We start from the raw sequence: 21,201 nt of genomic DNA, 5'->3' as shown, positions 1-21,201 counted from the left end.
TGACCTTATGACAACTAGAATCAGATACTTAATGAAACACACCCTTCCAAGTGCCAGATATAACTGGTGATCGCTCTCTCACAGGGTGACGAGGGGAGGATCATCGGGTAGGATTATGCTATGCGATGATACTTGCTGAACTTACCATCTACTCTCTTCTACATGCTGCAAGATGGAGATTGCCAGAAACGTAGTCTTCGATAGGACTAGCTATCCCCCTCTTCTTCCGGCATTCTGCAGTTCAGTCGACATATGCTACCCCTTTTCCATTTGATACCAATGCATACATATGTAGTGTAGTTCCTTGCTTGCGAGTACTTTGGATGAGTACTCACGGTTGCTTTGCTCCCCCTTTTCCCCTTTCTATACCCGGTTATTGCGACCAGACGATGTAGCCCAGGAGCCTGACGCCACCGTCGACAACGACTCCTACTACACCGGAGGTGCCTACTACTACATGCAGGCCACTAACGATGACTAGGAGTAGTTTAGGAGGTCCCAGGCAGGAGGCCTTGCCTTTTTGATCGTTGCTACCTTTGTGCTAGCCTTCTTAAGGCAAACTTGTTTAACTTATGTCTGTACTTAGATATTGTTGCTTCCGCTGACTCTTGTGTATTCGAGCTATGTATTCGAGCCCTCGAGGCCCCTGGCTTGTAATATAAAGCTTCAATTATTTTAATTTGTGTCTAGAGTTGTGTTGTGATATCTTCCCGTGAGTCCTTGATCTTGATCATACATATTTGCATGCATGGTTAGTGTACGGTCAAATCGGGGGCGTCACAAGTTGGTATCAGAGCCGACTGCCTGTAGGAATCCCCCTTCCACACTCCTTGGTCGAAGTCAAGTCTATACATTGCAAAACTTTTACTAACATGCCTGTGTGTCTTACGGGCCCACGTCGACATTGGGTGGTAATAGGAACTTTTATTCCTCGACCCATACTCTGGGACTCTAATCTCTCTTCTATTCGGGTTAAATGATTTTACTAAACTCTGACTCTAGGTTCTCGTAACCACTTCCTCCCGGAGAGCCCCACACTCAATATGATTGCTCGGTGCACCGAAATTTCCCGAAGATACTCTCCGATGTTCTATTGAGACTTTGTGCCATCGCTATAGCAATTCCCTTCCATCGATAAACCCCTATGGATAACCACATGCACTTGCCATTGATACAATCATTCCCTATTGATCTTGTTATTGTAAGATACCCCGAAATTCTCGCTATTGTTTCGAGGATACTTGGTACCTACTGCCTTGCAGTCTTGCCACATGAATACCCCCTACGGATAATTCCTCATGCTTACAGAGATTCGTTCTTTCCCCATTGTTCTTATGATCCATAAGATACGTCGAAATACTATTCGATCTTCCGGTAATCCTCTTCCCGCTATTGCTCTACAATTATGTGCTTGCATTTTCGTTGCGTTCCTTAAGACCAGCTATATTCAATTAGTATCCTTTGTCATTATCATTTTGAGTCTGTTTTATTCAAAATGTTGCGAATGCTCGCAATCCTCAATCAAATCCTAGGATCCATCCTTCCATCTCAGACACCAAAACATGTGTTGGGTATCAAACAATCAAATTGTTGTCGATTGTACCCCTAAGTCTATTCAACTTATCCATTCTTCACTAGACCGATGGCTTCTGATCCCTTGATTTGGAAATCTCAATTCCCCGTTGCATTTGAGCTTGAATTAATCAGTTGTTTCTATAATCAGATCTCCTTGCATTCTTTCTTCTTCTGGTTGAGTACCGATGCTCACATCAGATCCCTTATGGGCCACCAGATCCTTTGTTGGATTTTGTCCGACACTGTCCTTCATATTCATTAACCTTGTGAGCATTTCATCGGATATATAATGCCTTTGGTAAATTGTATCCCCTGCTTTTGTCAACCACGCTATGCTCCCGAGCTTGAGTTAATCACTCCTGAAGTTTGTGGTATGTGTTCATAAGATGCCCCGATGGGTTAAACCTATGCCTTCCTTACTCTGTGTGAACCCGAAAAATTTCACGGGTCGTACTTATTTAGTATTGTATCAGGTAAAACTTTGAACAACTAATGTCATTTTCAAAAGGTGAGAGCTGAATGGAAGGTTATACGTTGAGGAAGTGGGAGTCGACCTTGAACTTTGTGTTCATGCCCATGGACACGATGTATATCCTATCATGGAAGCTTCTTGTAATAATAACTATTGCCTTGATATAATATCATCTGGTATCTATAAATTGATCCCTTGCAATCGTGGTTCCGACCATATTTTCTACTTGATCCCATTTCTCAAGCAAGTGAAAACACTAGTCTTCTGCGAATCAATACATCTCTGCAACCCCTATGTCAATCTTCCTTCGAGTAATAACCTCCAGTATCTCGAGGATATCAAAGAACTGTGTTGCTTCCTATGAGTCTTCATCTAGTATTGCTTCTCATCGATTTCAGATTTCCCCCAGGGTTCTGAGCTATTAGTCACTCGAGAACACCGATAGGTGAATCGATTCCGCACTCCGATTCAATAACTCCTAAATAATTTTCATTGCCTACGAGTTTAATAATCCTGCAAGTCATTCCTAACCTGGTCGGCTATATCATTTTTGTGCTAAATCTTAACTGTGCTACCTAGTCCTTCTTCCCGGAGCACAAATTTCGATGATGAGCTAATCTTACGTCGATCTTCCTCGTCATATCATTTCTCCTTGAACAGCAAACTTGATTTCGAGTTTGTGTCGTACCCATGGTTCCAATAACTTTTCGCTTCATCATTCTGTTGACTTGATGTCATCACTGATCGGTTACATCTTCTTGCAACCTCTCGACAAATGTGTTGTGATCATCATCAACATTCTGAGGTCTTCCAAGATATCTATCGAATTCTTGATGAGAAATACCATCCTTTGCCCTCGGTGATTTGTGTTATCATCGACCACTTTATTGCCTTCCGTTCAACACAAACTTGTTCGTGTTTTGTGTTATACTTTGAGTTCCTTGCTATCCAGCAATTGTTCTTCTTTACCTGAGAGTATTACCATCTTTTATGACAGGAATGTCGTGAGAATTTCACCACCTCTTAAGAATTCTTGATATAGTAATACCTCTCGCCATCTCCGTTCATATCTTGGTCCCTGTGTTGTTTCTAACTGGGATACGAGCCATTTAAATTTGATGTGTAATTTCAAAACTTTTATCAACCTTATTGCTTGAAGTTAATGGTTGATAGCTTGATTCTTAGTCTACTGGTTATTAAATTACCATTCTAACATCGATCGGGCTACTTAGTCCATCCTTCCACGTGCATGTTTTGATCAATGTTTACTCGTGGATGTTTTCCTCGAACATACTTTGTTACCTACTTCGGTACGTCCAATATTATCTCCTTGTTCACATAATTGTGGAAATCCATCTTTTTGGAAACTCCGATGAATGATCGTTGAGTCCATCAGCCACCTCCTCACAATATCCTTGGTTTAATGATGAACTCTTGATTCGGAACTTGCTTCCATAGTTCATTTCCTGAGAATCTTGAAACGCCATCTCGTCAATTTGTGTTGCACCTTTTTCTTCTACGACATCCTGAATCTGAGGTATCCTGACACCAATCAAATCTGAATCTCGGTCAGATTTGATGGTTGGAACATTCTTCCAAGAGTTAAGACTCGTTAAGGTGATATAATGCCTAGCGCACCGGGCCGGAGGACCCATTGTTATAGTTTTCCTTTTTAGCAAGGTTATCCATTCTTTCATGAGGAAAGTGTAACTCTTGTCCTTGCTTGGAGACCATGTCAATGCTATCTCGAAGCATGTCTGTGGTACTCCGATTTTCAACAAGAACCTTTGGACCCTAATGCTAAATGTTTCTTGCTCAATTATCCAGACACCGTTGTATGGGTAATGTCATGAAATTTCTCACCCCTTACCTCAAGGGTTTCCTACATTATATCCTGTCATGGATATCATGCTCTGCTTGTCATTGGGAAGGATATGCCCCTGTAATATGTGTTTAAACACATTTTCCTTTCCATTGTTCTGTTTAATATGATAATCACCTTTTCCTTCCCAATGCTTTGTTTAACCTTTCTTGAGATTTATGAGACTAAGCAGTAATACTTCCCTGCTTATGTAAACACCTCGGTGTAAAATTTCTCAGTAAGACCCTATTATTATTGTTGTTGACATTCCGGGAGCCACCGATGGACAAGAACTTTGCCTACTGGTCCGCCTCGTTTCAATGAGCAGGAAAATAGTTCTCTTTGTCCCTCGCTCTTGGTACCAATGTTGTTGCCGACATAATCGACATGCTACCCTTTGACAAGCCTTGCTATCATGACCATGCAAGATGTCACCGCTCCTCCTACTTTTAACCCACATGGTGGGCCCATAACCCACAGTTCCGCATGATCGAAACCTGACTCTTATGTGTACCCCTATTGCCAAAGATTGCTCCTCGCTCTTTGCTTTGTATGTAATTCACGATCCACCTTCATTGTGATCTATTCTGGTATCATACACAAAACTAATTCTCCTTGCTCTGAACCCCTTTCACTCGTTGTTTCAGGCAACGATGATTGTCTATCTGCTTGGAACTTCTTATGGAACCTTCTTAATTTTCTCTCAATATGTTTCGTTTGTTCAACTCGAGAGATACTCATGTGTTCATTCTTGGGATACCCCCAGATGATTTTTCCCTTATAACATCCTATCGTTGTAGAGCTGCCCCTTACCTATTCGTAGAAACGATGGAGTTCCCCAAAGAAAGGACGACAACTTCATCACGATGCATTGGAATAGAGAAATGAAGACATCAACGTAAGTGATCGACCTCTTCGAGAAGAGCAACCAAGACCGAGAAGACTCGTTAGAATTTCGGAATCAGAACTTCCCCCCTTACTCCACCTCTTAAATCTCGGGACGAGATTTCTTGTAGTGGAGGAGAATTGTGACGCATGGATAATTAAGCTATAGTAACTCCATGCTAAGGATGCCAAGGCATCATCATTATGCCCTAATAAAAACAATTAAGAAATATTTCAGCTCCAAATGCATATTTAAAATAAGGTCAAATATATTATTTCTTCCAACGGTAAAACAAAAGTGTTCATATTATTGCAAAGTTTCCCAAAGCTATTAAAAAAGTCAAATATATTATTTCTTCCAACGGTAAAACAAAAGTGTTCATATTATTGCAAAGAATTTTGGTTTGAATTTAGAGGCGATGACTGAGCAACCAAGACCGAGAAGACTCGGGAGGTGATCACGGGTATATACTTATATACATATTATATGATACTTGTGGTGACTAAAGTCGGGTTGGCTCGTAGAGTACCCGCGAGTGATTCACGGATTGGGTACGAAAGGACGTCTGTCCCGACGGCCCTCTGAGTGGATCTGGTACATGGCAGGTTGAGACCATCTAGGACAGAGGTGGGCCTGGCCCTGGTTGGCGTCCGTGGTTATTTCAAAATAACAGGCTTAACGAGATCTTGGTATTTGATCTGAGTCTGGCCACTGGCCTATACGCTCTAACCAACTATGCAGGAACAGTTATGGGCACTCGACATCATGGTATCAGCCGAAGCCTTCATGACGTCAGCGACTGAGCGGCGCGCACCGGGTTGGACTTGAACGCCTGCTCTTCTATAAGGGAGGCTAGGTCCGCTCGCCGGCCACGTACGCAACGTGCAGGTGTGCAATGGGCGATGGGCCCAGACCCCTGCGCCATAGGATTTAGACCGATGTGCTGACCTCTCTGTTGTGCCTAGGTAGGGCTGCGACGTGTTGATCTTCCGAGGCCGGGCATGACCTAGGAAAGTGTGTCCAGACAAAGGGGATCGAGCGTGTTGGGAAATGTGGTGCACCCTTGCAGGGAAGTTGATCTATTCGAGTAGCCGTGTCCCTCGGTAAAAGGACGACCCAGAGTTGTACCTTGACCTTATGACAACTAGAACCGGATACTTAACAAAACACACCCTTCCAAGTGCCAGATACAACCGGTGATCGCTCTCTCACAGGGCAACGAGGGGAGGATCACCGGGTAGGATTATGCTCTGCGATGATACTTGGTGAACTTACCATCTACTCTCTTCTACATGCTGCAAGATGGAGATTGCCAGAAGCGTAGTCTTCGATAGGACTAGCTATCCCCTCTTATTCCGGCATTCTGCAGTTCAGTCCACATATGCTACCCTTTTCCATTTGATACCAATGCATACATATGTAGTGTATTTCCTTGCTTGCGAGTACTTTGGATGAGTACTCATGGTTGCTTTGCTCCCCCTTTTCCCCTTTCTATACCCGGTTATTGCGACCAGACGATGGAGCCCAGGAGCCAGACGCCACCGTTGACGACTCCTACTCCACTAGAGGTGCCTACTACTACGTGCAGGCCGCTGACGATGACAAGGAGTAGTTTAGGAGGTCCCAGGCAGGAGGCCTTGCCTTTTTTATCGTTGCTACCTTTGTGCTAGCCTTCTTAAGGCAAACTTGTTTAACTTATGTCTGCACTCAGATATTGTTGCTTCCGCTAACTCTTGTGTATTCGAGCTATGTATTCGAGCCCTTGAGGCCCCTGGCTTGTAACATAAAGCTTGTATTATTTTAATTTCTGTCTAGAGTTGTGTTGTGATATCTTCCCGTGAGTCCTTGATCTTGATCGTACATATTTGCGTGCATGATTAGTGTACAGTCAAATCGGGGGCGTCACACAGAGTCGTAACAAACTAAACCAACCAACATCCACAAGGACATCATTGAATCTGTGCCACAACGAACAAACAGATGTTTAACATACGTGGCTCCCAGGCCAGTACATGACACGCAGGCCGGAGACTCAAGAACGACGCTATCAGGGCCAACAACTCCTAACTGCCAGCTTGAGTGCGAGGGAGGGAGGTAGCTGTAACCCAAATTTTGGACGTCATCTCATCAAAAGCATCCCGATCTTCCTCCTTAGTCAATAATCTCCACTGTTGCAAGAATATGCAAGTTTTAAATAAGCAATCAGCAGGATTAGTAGGAAAGGTATGTTCAATGGTAAACTTATTCCTAGTCATTCAGAGAGTCCAACAAACAGCTGCAAATCCCACCCAAAACATTCTTCTCTGGGCCCCAACCAGGTTAGAGGCCAAAAGACGAAGCTCAGAGAAGGAGTTCGGTATCCAAGAGACATGAAGCCACGATCTGATACAGGACCAAAAGAGTTTAGCCAAGACACAATTGAAAAAGATATGAGCCGTGTCCTCTCACTGACCACATAATGCACAGCAATCAGAGCCAGGGCCATTATGCTTGCGAATTTTGTCACCAGCCGGCAGGCGCCCGCGGGAGGCCTGCCGCAGAAAAACCTTAATCTTGGAGGGATGCGGGCCCTCCAGATCCACTTGAATTTGGAAGTAGTCAAGCCAGAGATCAGCTTGCGATATAAAGATTTAACAGAAACCCGCCCAAAAGAAGAATGAGGCCACACCACCGATTCCTCCTCCTCCGAGAGCAAATGGAAGTGGGAAACAAGACGGTGCCAATCAACCAACTCTCTGGGAGATAGAGAATGGCGTAGCTAAAGGTCCCAATTATTGTCAGAGAGATCAAAGATCGAGATCTCTCGGTCAGGACAGTATGAAAACAACACTGGGAAAGAAACAACAAGTGTTGTAGGACCGTACCACCAGTCGAGCCAAAACCTCGTAGATCTGCCATTATGCACAACGAACTTGACTAAGCCTTGGAACAATAGCCTGAGTTTGACGAGGTCTTTCCAGAACTGAGAGGCACAAGAAGTGGGGGCAAACATGGGGCTGGAAGAAGGGAAGTATTTGGCCTTAAGAATGTTATACCAAAGTGGTTTATCCGAGGTTGTCATGATCTTCCACCACCACTTGATGATCAGACACTTGTTCATGACTAAGGTATTAATAATGCCCGGCCCCCCAAGGCTTTTGGGTCGACAAATTTGGTCCCACTTGACCATACGGCATTTGCGCTTGTTATCTGCCGCATTCCAATAAAAGGCACCTCTGTGTTTGTCAAAACCAGCATGAGTGCCATTAGTAAGGAGACAAAACCCCATCACAAACATAGGGAGGGAAGAGAGACACGCATTAATCATGGCAACCTTTCCAGCTTGAGCATTATATCTGCCCCTCCATGGTATGACTCGGTTGCCCACCTTGGCCACCGTGGGAGAAAAATCTTTGGCCAGAAGTTTGTCGGATGAAATAGGTAGCCGAAGATATTTCAGAGGAAAGGAACCTAGAGAGTAGTTGAGCAGATGTGCAACACGCAGGGCCTCAGCATCTGATACCCCAGTGACTATTACTTCACTCTTAGCAAAATTAATTTTCAGGCCTGACAATGCCTCGAAGCATAGGAGAAGAAACTTGACATGTGAGAGACAGGGATCATTAAGTTCCACCATGATAATCGGGTCGTTAGCATATTGTAGATGGGTAATGCCCTCACGAATGAGATGAGAGCTTATAGGGGATATGTGCCCGGGTAACGCAGCACCGGATAGGATATTCGAGAGGGCATCCGCGACAAAATTAAAGAGAATGGGAGAGGTCGGGTCCCCTTGCCTGAGGCCTCTAGAGTTTTTGAAGAAATTGCTAATCCTACCATTAACAGTGATAGCAGTGTGGCCCCCCGAGACCATCTGCATGATTCTATGAACAAAACTACCATCAAAGCCTTTGGCCAAAAGGACCTGCCAAAGAAAATCCCACTCACAGAATCGTAGGCTTTCTCAAAATCCAATTTAAGGATCACGACCCTGCTGCCAATTTTTATGAAATCATGGATGATCTCGTGGAGGCATAAAACTCCATCAAGGATAAAACAGCCTTTAACAAAGGCAGATTGAGTAGGAGAGAGGGTACGGTGGGAAACAGGGGTAAGACGCATGGCGAAGCATTTGGCTGGGAATTTAGCAAAGTTATTGATAAGGGCAATAGGCCGAAATTGAGAAATGAGTTCCGCGCCCTTAATTTTAGGTATGAGGGACATGACCGCATAGTTAAGTCTAGAGATATCAACCGTCCCCAAATAGAAACCTTGGATAATCGCACAGATAAGACCCCACAGTTGAGGCATGAATTTCCTAAAGAAAAGGATGGAAAAGCCATCCGGGCCCGAAGCAGAGTTGGCATTTGCTTTACTAATGGAGAGAAAATTTTCCTCTTCGGACAGGGGCGGCATGAGAGCAGCATTTTCATCCGTAGTGATCCTGTCACAGTTTTCCCAGAAGGAGAGGGAGATCCTAAAGCCCATATCAGGTTTGCCGAGAGGAGGGAAGAGAAGAATTCCACTACATGGCTCATGATGACAGATACAAGTCAGAGTACTTCCTACTCTATCCTATGTTTTCAATCTAATAACAATACTCAACTAATATGTGCATCGTTAAGATGAAGAGGTTGAAGTGAACAAACCTGTGGTTCGATAGTTAGGAGGACAGTGGTATCCCAGTCCACCAAGATTCAAATTTTAGACTTTGACATTGGTATCTGCATTTTCTGAATTTATTTCAGCCTTTCCTGTAAAAAAAGATGAAGAGGTAGGAAACTAACCTTTTTTGTGTGATGAACAAGAGTTGTACAAATAGTAGTATTCATTTATTCAAGAATACTGGCTGGATTACATGGTAAATTCATCAGATAAGTGCATGCACGAATAGAAGCGCGAGGCCTGATCTGCATCGCATCGCCTCTCTAGCTGAACATTATACTAGTATCATTTAGCAGACGCGTACGGCCGTACGGGCCGGCATGTAGTTTATCGCGCACTATTAATGGATCTATTATGGGCTAATCAATGGAAGGAGGTATTCTTGAGGTGCTCCGGCGCGACGTCGAAGGAGTGCTTCCTGGCCATGGAGAGGATAGTCTTGTCGGCGATGATGAGGTAGGCCATCCCGGCGACGGTGGAGATGATCAGCGCCTGCCCGGTCGGGTTGAGGTGTGCCTTGGCTTACGGCAACATCCTCACGCTTGCCAGCTGCAGGGAAGGCAGACAAATCGCACGGATGAGATAAATGTACTTACGGTGCAGGGTGGATGGTTGTGTTCCAGTGGAAGTACTCACGGTGGGGACTGCGACAGCGACGGTGGCGAAGGCCGCAGCCTTGGCTCCTGCCATGGCAGCCTCTGCAGTTCCGAAGCAACACAGGCATGTTAATGGCGATCAAGTTTCAGCGCATAGGCTGCAATGTTAACAGCAGAAGGACACAGGCATTGCTGGCCGGCCTGTTAGGCAATCCAAACAAAACCTAGTTTAGTTTTGGTAGTTCTACTAGGAGGTGGACACATATGTGGTGCTAGTTGTGTTTGAGTCGTTTTAGGATTAGTAAAGTGCGATCAGCGTGGCCGGTAATTAGGAAAGCTAGTCGTGTACCCGTGCAATGCACGGGCTAGTGGTTTATTGTTTTAAAAAAATAACTTGTTAAACTGTTATGTTGGAACTCGAGGGATTAACCTTTTCATTCATATTAGGCATCTGAATAGAATTATAGTAATAATAAAACAAAAGAAATAAAGATAATGTTCTGAGTGACAATTTTAATACCCTGAAATTTGTGAACCGCATAGCAATTTAATGGCATTACACAATTACTGTCCATATACCATTCTAAAATGCTACAACTTCATACATACAGTTCAAAGATTTAAAAATGCAAATGTGCTTTCTTTTATTTCCTGAAAACGAATGTACAACTTCATAGAAATATTAATGCTACATTATGCACTCACTTGAGAGTACCATTGGAGCTTGTCTCTTGAGAAAGTTTATTACATTCATAACAATGCATGTCCCAAAACAAATGTTCATAGTAGCATTTAAGTGACATTGGAGTCTTCAAACCATGATTCTGATAAAGTTTATGATGTAAATGCATATTATTCTTCTGTTTAGGATAATCAGCATATCCGTCATGAACTTTAACATAGTCTAGCAAAGAAAATACCAATGACACATAGAAACATAAACGTTAATCCAATGAAATAAATTAATAAGTGGAGTATACAACAGATTTATATGCCTGCTCTAAAACATAAATTATATTGATATCTTGATGAAACTAAATTAGTACGCATCACATGGTTCACCTCAGTATAAAGAAGAAGTGCCACAACGACAATTTGTGATATGATCCTGTCATGGTGAGTCAACACAGTAAGTATTTTTTTCTTGTAGCTGGTAGACCATTTTGCAGTGAAGTTGCAGAATTTCTCAACGAAAAAAACAGGCAGTTAGATTGGACCGAGTGATGCTAAAATAACATTTACAAACATTGCTACCATGCCAATTACCATTATTTTCTTAGGAAGAAATTTTCATTTGTAGATAAATAAGTACGTATATGTCAGTCTCAGATAGAAAACATAATGACATGATCAGTCTTACCCTAATAACAGTGATCTAACTGGTTAAGGGAAATACATGTACAATTTTTTATAGGTATGATCTAACTGGTGAGAGAGACGGAGATATAAGATCTGCTAGGACTAAAGAGGAGAACAAACACATTACTACAACAAAAGCAACATATATATGTCATGATGCTAAAACCTTCCATCCAAAGTATAGTTCGTTGTCAGCTAGCCTGTCTTCCTCTCATCGCTGCCGCCTGCCGGCTCTGCGTTCCATGCCCCCGCTCTTGCCTGGCACGTCTCCACCTGCAGCACACGCACTACTGGCCTCATATCTGCTTATCCAATGAACACATTACAACATTATCAACATATGTATCATGATGCTTCCAGCCTTACATCCAAAGTAATTTTACAGTTGGTTGTCAGCTGCGGCGGTGGCTTTGCATGCCACTCCCCTACTGTTGCCTTGCACGTGTCCACCTGCAGCACACTCATCTCATGCTGAGCATTCCTAGGCTGCATCTGTCTGCATGTGCTTAGCCTGTGGAGGAACACGGGCAAATATAAACATCAGAACGGGTGGCTTGTAATTATGTGTTTTGATCTTGCACAACTAATGTGGTAACTCTCCGAGATGTCCGGCTACATCTTGACTCAAATCTATTGGAAGCAACATTAAGGCTCGTATCCCGTGCACAAATTCATTGACACAAAGTCGAAACTGAACCAGCAATGCCAGAAAAGTTGCAGCCTGCACACCCAAATAATCTGTGTACAATGTTAGTCTGAAATCTGAACGATGTCGATGTAACAAAGGTAATATGATTTTATTTGTTAGAATTACGTACATGTAAGTTGCCATTAGGTGAAAAAGAGTAGAACACTCAAAGTGGTAATCAAGTTTGAGAAATCCACAAACTTGGACAGATGGGAAATCAGCTTCAGGGAGTCAACTTGCCATGCAGGATCGGTTATCCTATTTTCTAAGAAATGGGATGACATCAGTTTATTAGTTCTAAATACAGTGGTGCTTACCTGAGGAACCGACCTGAAGCTTACGGTGGGGCGATCGCTGCCCTGCCTGACTATCTTCATGTCGTTATACGGGAAGGTGGAAGGGCACCTGGAAAGAGTGAACGACATGCTACGCCCATGAGATTAGAAATAAGGCACCATGCCAGAAGGCCTCGAGGAAGGAGAGGAGCGCCTGGCAGTATGGATTCAATTTTTTTTCTTGAGAGAGAGATTGTGCAAAAGGTGGAGAGGAGGCTTGAAGTAGATTAACATAAAAAAAAATTGAATCCCTAGGTTGCTGGACGTTGATAGCAGTTCTCTTCATGAATTCGAACTGAAGCTTCTCTTGATTGATCCTACTTTGTCGCCCGAGTTCACAACAATGCCGATTTAAACAACTCCCCGCTCTCTTCCCTGTCCCCTAATCAATAACGAAAATTCATAGCGCCAAGGAGATGACACTGAGAAAGAGAAAATAGGGCAGCGAGATCACCGAGAACTGCAGCGATGGCGGCGGCAGCGACGGGGAGAGGCATCCATGGATGAGATCATGAGAGGTTGTTGTGTTCGTGTCAAGAAGCTGCAGACATCAAGAAATCTTTTGGCTTTGCACCACCTCGAATAGGAATTGACGGCTAGAAAGAAAAATGATTGGGCGATCTCAGGATTTAGCTTTTAGGACGTGCAACACATGGACTCTTCTTTTAAATCATATAGTCTGTTCTTTGAATATTTTTATGGGTCATGTTCTTTTAATATTTATTAAATAGGAAGGAAGGAGTCGTGATAGAACGCATGCTACGACCTTCATCTGATGGTTCATAATTTCTAGTTAATATTTTTTAACTATGGAATAACTAACATGGGAATTTAGGATCAATCTACACCGTAATAACTTGGCCCCACCAGATTAACGGCTCCTAATTACTGATTAATGTGGTAATTTTTAGGGAGTCTATAATTAGTATAGGTAGGTAATAGGTAATTTTTAGGGAGTCTGTAATTAGTATAAGTATAGATAGATAGATAGATAGATGTGAATGCTTGCCAGTCCGGTTAGAGCAAGCTCTCTCTCTCTCTCTCTCTCTCTATATATATATATATATATATATGCAGCGATGTGTGAGTTTTCAAACACCGTGAGGAAATAGCAAAAGAAATAAAGAGGAAGAAAAGAGGGCTCGACAAGGGCCCTTGGCTATCAGTTTTGTGTGCGCGTGTGTTCATCGTATTTGATGTGATCGATCCTGTGGGAGAATTTCCAACAATTGGTATTAGAGCTAGGTCAATTTGAAGCCGCGCTTGTCCCAGGGTGACGACCTGACTAACGGGGCGGGCCATATAGTTGTTGGGTGGTACAACGACGAGGATCGGGCGATCTAGTCGCTGGGTGGTGCAGCGACGTGGGTGGTCGAGCGGTTGTCCTTCGGCGAAGAGGCGACGAGAAGGCAGTGAGGTTCTGTCATGAGCGTGGCAACGGGTAGAACGACTCGAAGGAGGGCGACAGGTTGTCATCGACAAGGCGGTGGAAGGAGATCGTTGACGGGAGCGGTTGTGCCGAGGTGCGGTGCTAGAAGATCTCGTCAAGATCCGTCGTTCGGGGGGGGGCGAGGAAGAGGCGAAAAAGTTGTGAGCTGTCGTCAAGGTGTGCACATGAGTTCTTGTAAGGTGCGTTCAAGAGCTCGGGTGTGTGAATCTTCTGTTGCAGTTGAGATGTGTCACTGGCGGAGAAGAATTGAGAATGAGAGCGGATGGAAAAAGGAAATTGTGCCTTGCGTTTCCGTTCATGATCAAGGAGTTCCGGTGAGTTCATATACGGTGAAGTTGAGTTGCACGTATATAGCGAGTTGTGTTGCCTCTGGATAGGAGGTGTCGTTTGGTAAGTTGTGGCACCAACGATAAAGAGACGAAGTGAAGATGAGGCGGGTGAAGAGATGTGTCTCCCCGTGTACAAGCAACCGATAAGAAGATGAAGATCAACGTGTAGATGGACGTGCGCCATTTAAGTTGAGTTCCTGCATGAGGCTATGCGTTTAGTCTGTATGTATCACACTAAGATGTGGCAGCGTGGCTGGTAGTCCGGATAATCGTTGGTTCAGTCTACAACTCGGCATGAAAAAAAAAGATGATGATGAAGTGATGATCATTGTTGCAAAAAGAGAGAAGTTGCGGTCCGGTAAGTCGCGTCATCAGAGACAACCTGCGAGACAAGATGAACAAGAGGTCGTCTGCGTGTCTTGCAGAATAAAGAGTCGATTGTTTGGATTAGGGGGTGATTGTTAGGTAATCCAAACAAAACTTAGTTTAGTTTTGGTAGTTTTACTAGGAGGTGGACATATATGTGGTGCTAGTTGTGTTTGAGTCGTTTTAGGATTAGTAAAGTGCCATCAGTGTGGCCGGTAATTAGGAAAGTGTGAGTCCTTGCCAGTCCGGTTAGAGCAAACTCTGGAGTATGGTATTTGGAGTTGTAGTAGGACTTCGTGTCTGGTTGATAGTAGATTTGGTGTAGTACGTTGTGTTAGGCTTAGGAGTGCTGTTTTCGAGTCGGCTTGCTAGCCAACCAGGTCTACGCATATATATATGCAGCGATGTGTGAGTTTTGTAACACCGTGAGAAAATAGCAAAAGAAATAAAAAAGAAGAAAAGAAAGCACGACAAGGGCTCTTGGCTATCAGTTTTGTGTGTGCGTGTGTTCATCGCATTTGATGTGATCCATCCTGTGGAAGAATTTCCATCATGGCCACCGTTTTAGTTAGTACCCCTGGAGCAGCGCTTGGCGGCGGCAAGCCTCTGGTCGAGATCTTCGTCGCCGTGGATGACAGATTGATGGCACGAGATCTGAAGGAAGTGAACCAGTAGCAAGTGAAGTCAAGTAGCACAGGTCAGTTAGCAGTGTGAGTGAGATGAGATGAGACATGGGATTTATAGGTTGCTGGAAACCGCTCAACCAATGGAAGGTGACTTGATACGATGGGAAGCAAGACCGTGGTTTTGATAGTACCGGCAGGCGGTGCGACGGGGCAGAGCACAGGTACGGTGGCGCCGCCTCGTTGGTCGTAATAAAATGGGAGCACGTAATGGGAGGGCGCTCCACTAGACCCTGGTGACCACCTACAGCCTCAGTCACCCCCTCCCCCAGCGACCTCGCCGCCACCACTGGCTTCTCCCGGGTCGCCGCCCAGTGCCGCGTCCCGTCCCGTCCCTCCTCCTCGGCGTGGTCATCGAAATCATCATGGGTGGGGTTCGATAGCGACAGCGACCTCTCCTTGCAGGGCTCGGACGGGGACACGTTCGTCGCATCAGCGCATGTGACATAGCCGAAGGCGACCTCGAGCTGCAGTATCACGAGCGCCTGTGCCATGAACTTTCGGCATGACCTCAAGCTGCAGCTCATGCTGCCATCGTGCCACGCAGCACCACACTCACTGCCGACGCCCATCTCGCAGGCAGTCGATGACGCCATCCAGTTTCAGCTTTCCTTAGGCATGTCCAACGGAGGAGTTTAGGATCTTCAGGCGCTACATGGTCGAGCCCGGTGGTGGGGTGTAGTGCTCCGTCAGGGGCAAGCAGTAGGAGCTGCAGCACGCGATGGGGGACAAGGCGGGGTGCAGGCCGAGCAGGATCATGTGAGTAGCAAGCGGTGCTGGGTGGTGATTGGCAATGTCTAGCTTGCCAGCAGAACCAGCATGCTGCAATTGGCAATGTCTAGCTTGCCATCTCGGTGGCAGCTATGTGTCAACGTCTGCATCCTGGTCAGCTACGTGTTTAACCCAGGTTCCACACCGCCGGGATGCTCGCCATGCCGGAGTCCCCAAGCAGACTGCACCAAGTGTTCAACGAATTGCATAAGCCAATTATAAGTTTTACTCTATTATATTTAGGGGATCGACTATGTCCGGCCAAAAGTTAGTGGAGTAAATATACTCCACCAAGCTTTGCTCGGCCGGATCCTCCGCTATTTTGTAGGGGATCGGTTAGAGATGTCTTAAAACATAAGTGGGAGGAGAGTAAATGGTGTAGTTTTGCGATCATGATGAAACGAGTCAACATTTGTCTCTCACTTGCCCCATATCCAACTTATGGTGATGAACAATACAAGTGTCATTGCACGTACCTCCTCTTAATATTATCTCCAATTTGTTTGGTAACTGGTTAGGTGGGGTTGAGCCCAATACTACGGCACGAATTAGTTTGTGCATTAATTTGTGCTATGTGGAACTATCGGAATGATTGTGTTTTTAATAGGACAAATATCACTAGCTTTTTGCAGGTTATCTACCAGGGCGACTAGCTGGATCCCTAAATGGTCATTACTGCACAGTGCGGTAGAGAGGGGGCTTATGGCTTTTGGGTGCAACCAATGGGAGACAGTAGCACGGGCTATGTACAACCTGTTTAGAAGGTGGTCCATGAATAAGATAGGTCTTTAGGCACAATCCTATTTTGCCAGTTGTGGCTATTTGTTTGATTTCTTGTTCTTGTTTGGTAACTTGAGACGTTACTCATACTTTGAGACCCGATACTTTTCAATAAATGACGTTGTGCATCGCTTGATGCAGAGGCCGACACTAGTGGTGGTTAGAACTAAACCTGGGCATGGACAGTTCGTATTTTCTAATTAATCATGAGAATTTCGAAGAAGTCTCTAATCAGTATAGTAATAGATTAATAGATAGATTACACATATAGGATCCACGGCAAACAATCCCTTCGTGCTCCATCAAAGAATTAAATGTTGTATTCATATACTATTTATTTGACTTTTTTTGAGGAATTGAGCACTCACTTGAAAAATGTAGAGAATGATTTACCATGGCTCTAAGGTTGTTCTGGAAATCCAAAGGCAACATCGAGCTTTGCTCACGCCGTACAAGTCCAGAAGGAAGACGCCCTTGATATAACCCAGAATATGTTTACTATTTTTCTTCTTTTGTAAGGATGGTGTTGTAAGGGTTGGACAATTTTAATACATGGCCTTGGCCTTCTTGCAAAAAAGGAAGAGAGTGTGGATCCCTTGATTCATAAACAAGCATCGCCAACAGTAGTTGGTTTCTACTAATTGGTGATGTACTCCATCACTCAATAAATGCTACAAAAAGTAATGACCTCTGTAAAAAATAAAGCGTGTTGCCACGACCCAGACAATCTTGAAAAATGGAGGACCAATGGAATGATAAAACGGAAATTCCCAAAGGCACACACCTCACCACTGGCTTTTTGCCATAAATGAATGTGTCCAAGTAATCTTGTTTCCAAAAGGAATAAAAACATAAATTTGAATCTCTTTGTAGTTTTTTTAACACAATATATATATAATAATCTCCTCTCATTCTATTAGGTAAGTAGCTAGTACAATATCTTCTTGAAAATAGCATCACAAATATTTGAGAATAGGTAACAAATGAGACAATAAAACTACATATATCATTTATATGATGAGCTTACTACCTCGAGGAGAATAAAACCACACATCAAGGCTCAATGGATGGCGCGGGTGCATTGGCCAATGCGCCACCGAATCCGCAACAGTAAATGTTCCTAGGGCAGCACACTGGATTGTACCCCACTGGTCTAGCAGCTGCATGTGCTGCCGGTGCTGCCATCATCATGAGCAAGCAGACTTGCACCATGAGAAAAACTATGATCACTCGGAAGATGCTATTTTTCGCCATTGCCTAAGAACACAGAACAACATGGAATATGTAGTTATGCAATAGTCTGTCAATCGCTATGGTTTTTGTGGTCATGACTGATACCATTCAGTCGTCTTATATAGATGTGGTTGCATTAAGGTTGTCCTTATCCAATTAATGTTGTTAAATGACATGTTTCAGTTTCTTTTGCATCAAGCTTATCCTTATCCGACCCACACCAAAAGGTTATCCTTATCCAAATAAATGCCAATAAATACTATTAAATGTCATGAGTAGTATAGAGAAATCATCAATAGCCATGGTCATGATATTTTATAGATATGACATACTCCCTGCATTTCAAAATAGAGTGTATATTAGTTTCGTCTGATTATGCTTTGATCTAGTTTATAGGAAAGAAATATTAACATATGCATTTCCAATCAATATCATCAAACCTATCAGGGATTTTTTAGTATTATATTTATGGAAAAATCGGTCGATGCCGCTGCCAAAGTTGCAAATTCAAGTCTTGTCACTCGAACTTTCATATTTTAGTCCACGCCACTAGCGATTGCAAAGGAATTAGATATATGCCCCACGCGCCATCTCATTCCATCTGGGACCCACTACTTCGCCATGACAACCACAACGACGAGAAGACTCGACCCTTTCGGCCGATATGGTGACACACCGTTGAGGCAATAATTTCCATTTTTCCACTTTGACATTGTGCCACCAATATTGGTAAGGAGCCTCTTTGACCATTCTGGCCGATGTGGGGGAATGCGGTTGAGGCCATAATCTCCATTTTGCCAACCTGACGACTTCGTCTGTTGTGGGCCACCTACAGCCGTCGATAGTGGCATGTTCCTAAATTTTGGCGGGTTGGGCAATCTTCTTCCCACCACTTTCAGTCACGTTCTCCCACTGTTCCGCGGCCGCCGCCGCCATCGCCTCTGCCTAGTTGTTCCCATGAATTTCTAAAATATATATTTCTGGAGACATTTTGGCCTATATTAGCGAAATCTGCCCAAGGTTTGAAACTACTAAGCATGTACCAATATTTGGATGTCGTGCCTAAAGAGGTTATTTCTAGTCAAATGATTTTTCCACTTTTTGAGAAATCGTGTGAGATTTCCATGACAAGTTCATGTACCAATATTAGGACACCGTGTCAAATTTTAACCTTTTGAAAACTTTTACTTATTATTACTCCATCCGTTCCTAAATATAAGCCCTTTTGGAGGTTCCAATACTGACTACATATAAAGCAAAATGAATGAATTTACACTCTAAAATATGTCCATATAGTACATCCAAACATAGTTTGTATTAAAATCTCTAAAAGGGCTTATATTTAGAAAGGGAGGTGTTTTTCAACTAAAAAGTCAAAGAAAATACTAAATGTAGGTTACTATTGTATATGAAAAGTGGCGATTTAAACTCACATTTATCATCACAAATGTTCAAAATTGCAGTACACAACATTTGAAATGAAAGATTACTGGGGCCACCCTACAGAGCCACCTGCCTCCCGCAGCCCGGTCCGCAAAAGATTTATTAACAAAGTGGGGTGGCATCATCCTGACGCCACATTTCAGACGATAATCACCAAAAAGAAAATGTAAGATGGGTGATGGCAGGTGAAGCCGAGTTGTACAAATGCTAGTCATTATTAATTCAAGATCACTTCATCAGATAACTTCTTGCGCGCAGAGAAGCGCACTACTACACCACTGGCTGTCTGCAAGCCTCGCCTGATACCACGTAAGTGCTGCCTGAACATTACAGTACTACTAATGGATCTATTATAGGCTAATTAGTTGAAGGAGGTGTTCCTAAGCTGGTCCGGCGCGTCCTTGAAGGAGTGCTTCCTGGCCATGGACAGGATGGTCTTGTCCGCGACGATGAAGTAGGCCATCCCGGCGACGGTGGAGATGATGAGCGCCTGCCCGGTTGGGTTCAGGTGCGCCCTCGCCCACGGAAGCATCCTCACGCTTGCCAGCTGCAGACAAATCGCACGGACGACATCAGACGGTATTCTCTACTTGCCGTGCAGAGTGAATGGTTGCTTCTAATGAAGTACTTATGGTGGGCACTGCGGCAGCGACGGTGGCGACGGCCGCGGCCTTGGCTCCGGCCATGGCACCCTCTGCAGTTCGGAATGAACAGAGGGATGTTAATGACGATTAAGTTTCAGCGCAGACAGTACAGAAAGCTAGTACAATGCACTAAGAACAGAGCGGCAAGAGCATCGCCGGCGTGGTGAACCGACGGGCCATGCATCATATTGTTTTGGCTACCTCTGGAGCAGCGCTTGGCGGCGGCGAGCCTCTGGTCGAGGTAGGCGCGGGTCACCGTCGACATCTTGGCGAGGGAGGTTGGTGGCACGAGAACACCGCGAAAGCAGTGAAGTGTGTGAAGTGTGTGAGGGAAGATGAGTAGTAGCGGTGTGTGAGATGAAATGGGGCAGTGCTGGGTGCTCCGGCCGGATTTATAGGCTGCATGCAAGAAACCGCGAAACCGGCGTGCGGAGAGGAAGGCGAGCTGAGACGGTGGGAAGCGAGACCATCTGTACTAAGAACAGAGAGGAAGGTTTCGAGACGAGCGGCGGGCGGGCGCGACGCGGCACAGCACAGATGGTCCGCATACAAAAACAATCCCACGTGTCTCGCCTCTGATACTTTTTGATGACCACTAAACTGCAACTGGATAAACATAAGGCATTGAGATCGATCGGGGTTGGCGGGGAGCGTGTTCGTGCGTAGTTGCTGCAATAAAAAAGCAGCGGTGGGCGCTCCCAGTCTCCGGGTAGTTGCTGCAATAAAAAAGCAGCCCATTTATGCAAGGCAAGAGGTGGAACAAAAGCTTAGTCCCACATTGCTAGTTTAGATGAAGTTGGACCTATTTATAAGGGAGATTCTTTCCCCACATGTATGAGCATGAGAACAAGAGGGACATCCACGCGCGCTCCTCCTCCGCCGCCCGCCTCGCCACGACGTGCCGCGGGTTGCGGGATTGAGCCGAGCCGATGTCCCCGCCGCAGCCTCTTCGCGTCCTTCTCCTGTGCCTATATAAGAGAGGTCGCTCCCTCCTCTCCAGACAGACACAACAGAAGCTCCTCTTCCTCTCGCCACACAACAGAAGCTCCTCTTCCTCTCGCCACAAAGTTCCGACCACTGCGCTGC

General features: G+C 44.6%; 1 protein-coding gene and 1 pseudogene across 1 annotated transcript; both read right to left on the bottom strand.

Annotated features, from left to right (window-relative positions):
• Positions 1–9,697: 9,697 nt before the first annotated feature.
• On the bottom strand, positions 9,698–16,883 carry LOC125525612 (annotated as a pseudogene).
• Positions 16,884–19,667: 2,784 nt separating this feature from the next.
• LOC125525611 (early nodulin-93-like) lies at positions 19,668–20,451 on the bottom strand. Its single transcript, XM_048690623.1, has 3 exons — positions 20,317–20,451; positions 20,104–20,165; positions 19,668–20,018 (listed from the first exon to the last, which is right to left on the bottom strand). The coding sequence occupies exons 1-3, from the start codon at positions 20,378–20,380 to the stop codon at positions 19,833–19,835; spliced, it is 312 nt and encodes a 103-aa protein (XP_048546580.1). The 5' UTR covers positions 20,381–20,451; the 3' UTR covers positions 19,668–19,832.
• Between the last annotated feature and the right edge of the window lie 750 nt (positions 20,452–21,201).

Source organism: Triticum urartu, chromosome 7 (genome assembly GCF_003073215.2).
Source record: "Triticum urartu cultivar G1812 chromosome 7, Tu2.1, whole genome shotgun sequence".
NCBI lineage: Eukaryota > Viridiplantae > Streptophyta > Magnoliopsida > Poales > Poaceae > Triticum > Triticum urartu.
Note: the sequence above shows the minus strand (reverse complement) of the source record. Positions and strands in the feature narration are given on the sequence as shown.

Excerpts from the sequence above, each read along its gene's own strand:
- LOC125525611 (XM_048690623.1), bottom strand. The coding sequence starts at position 20,380 with ATGTCGACGGTGACCCGCGCCTACCTCGACCAGAGGCTCGCCGCCGCC. Across the intron at positions 20,166-20,316 it reads CGCCAAGCGCTGCTCCAGAG|AGGGTGCCATGGCCGGAGCC; the intron begins GTAGCCAAAACA and ends TCCGAACTGCAG. Across the intron at positions 20,019-20,103 it reads TCGCTGCCGCAGTGCCCACC|CTGGCAAGCGTGAGGATGCT; the intron begins ATAAGTACTTCA and ends ATTTGTCTGCAG.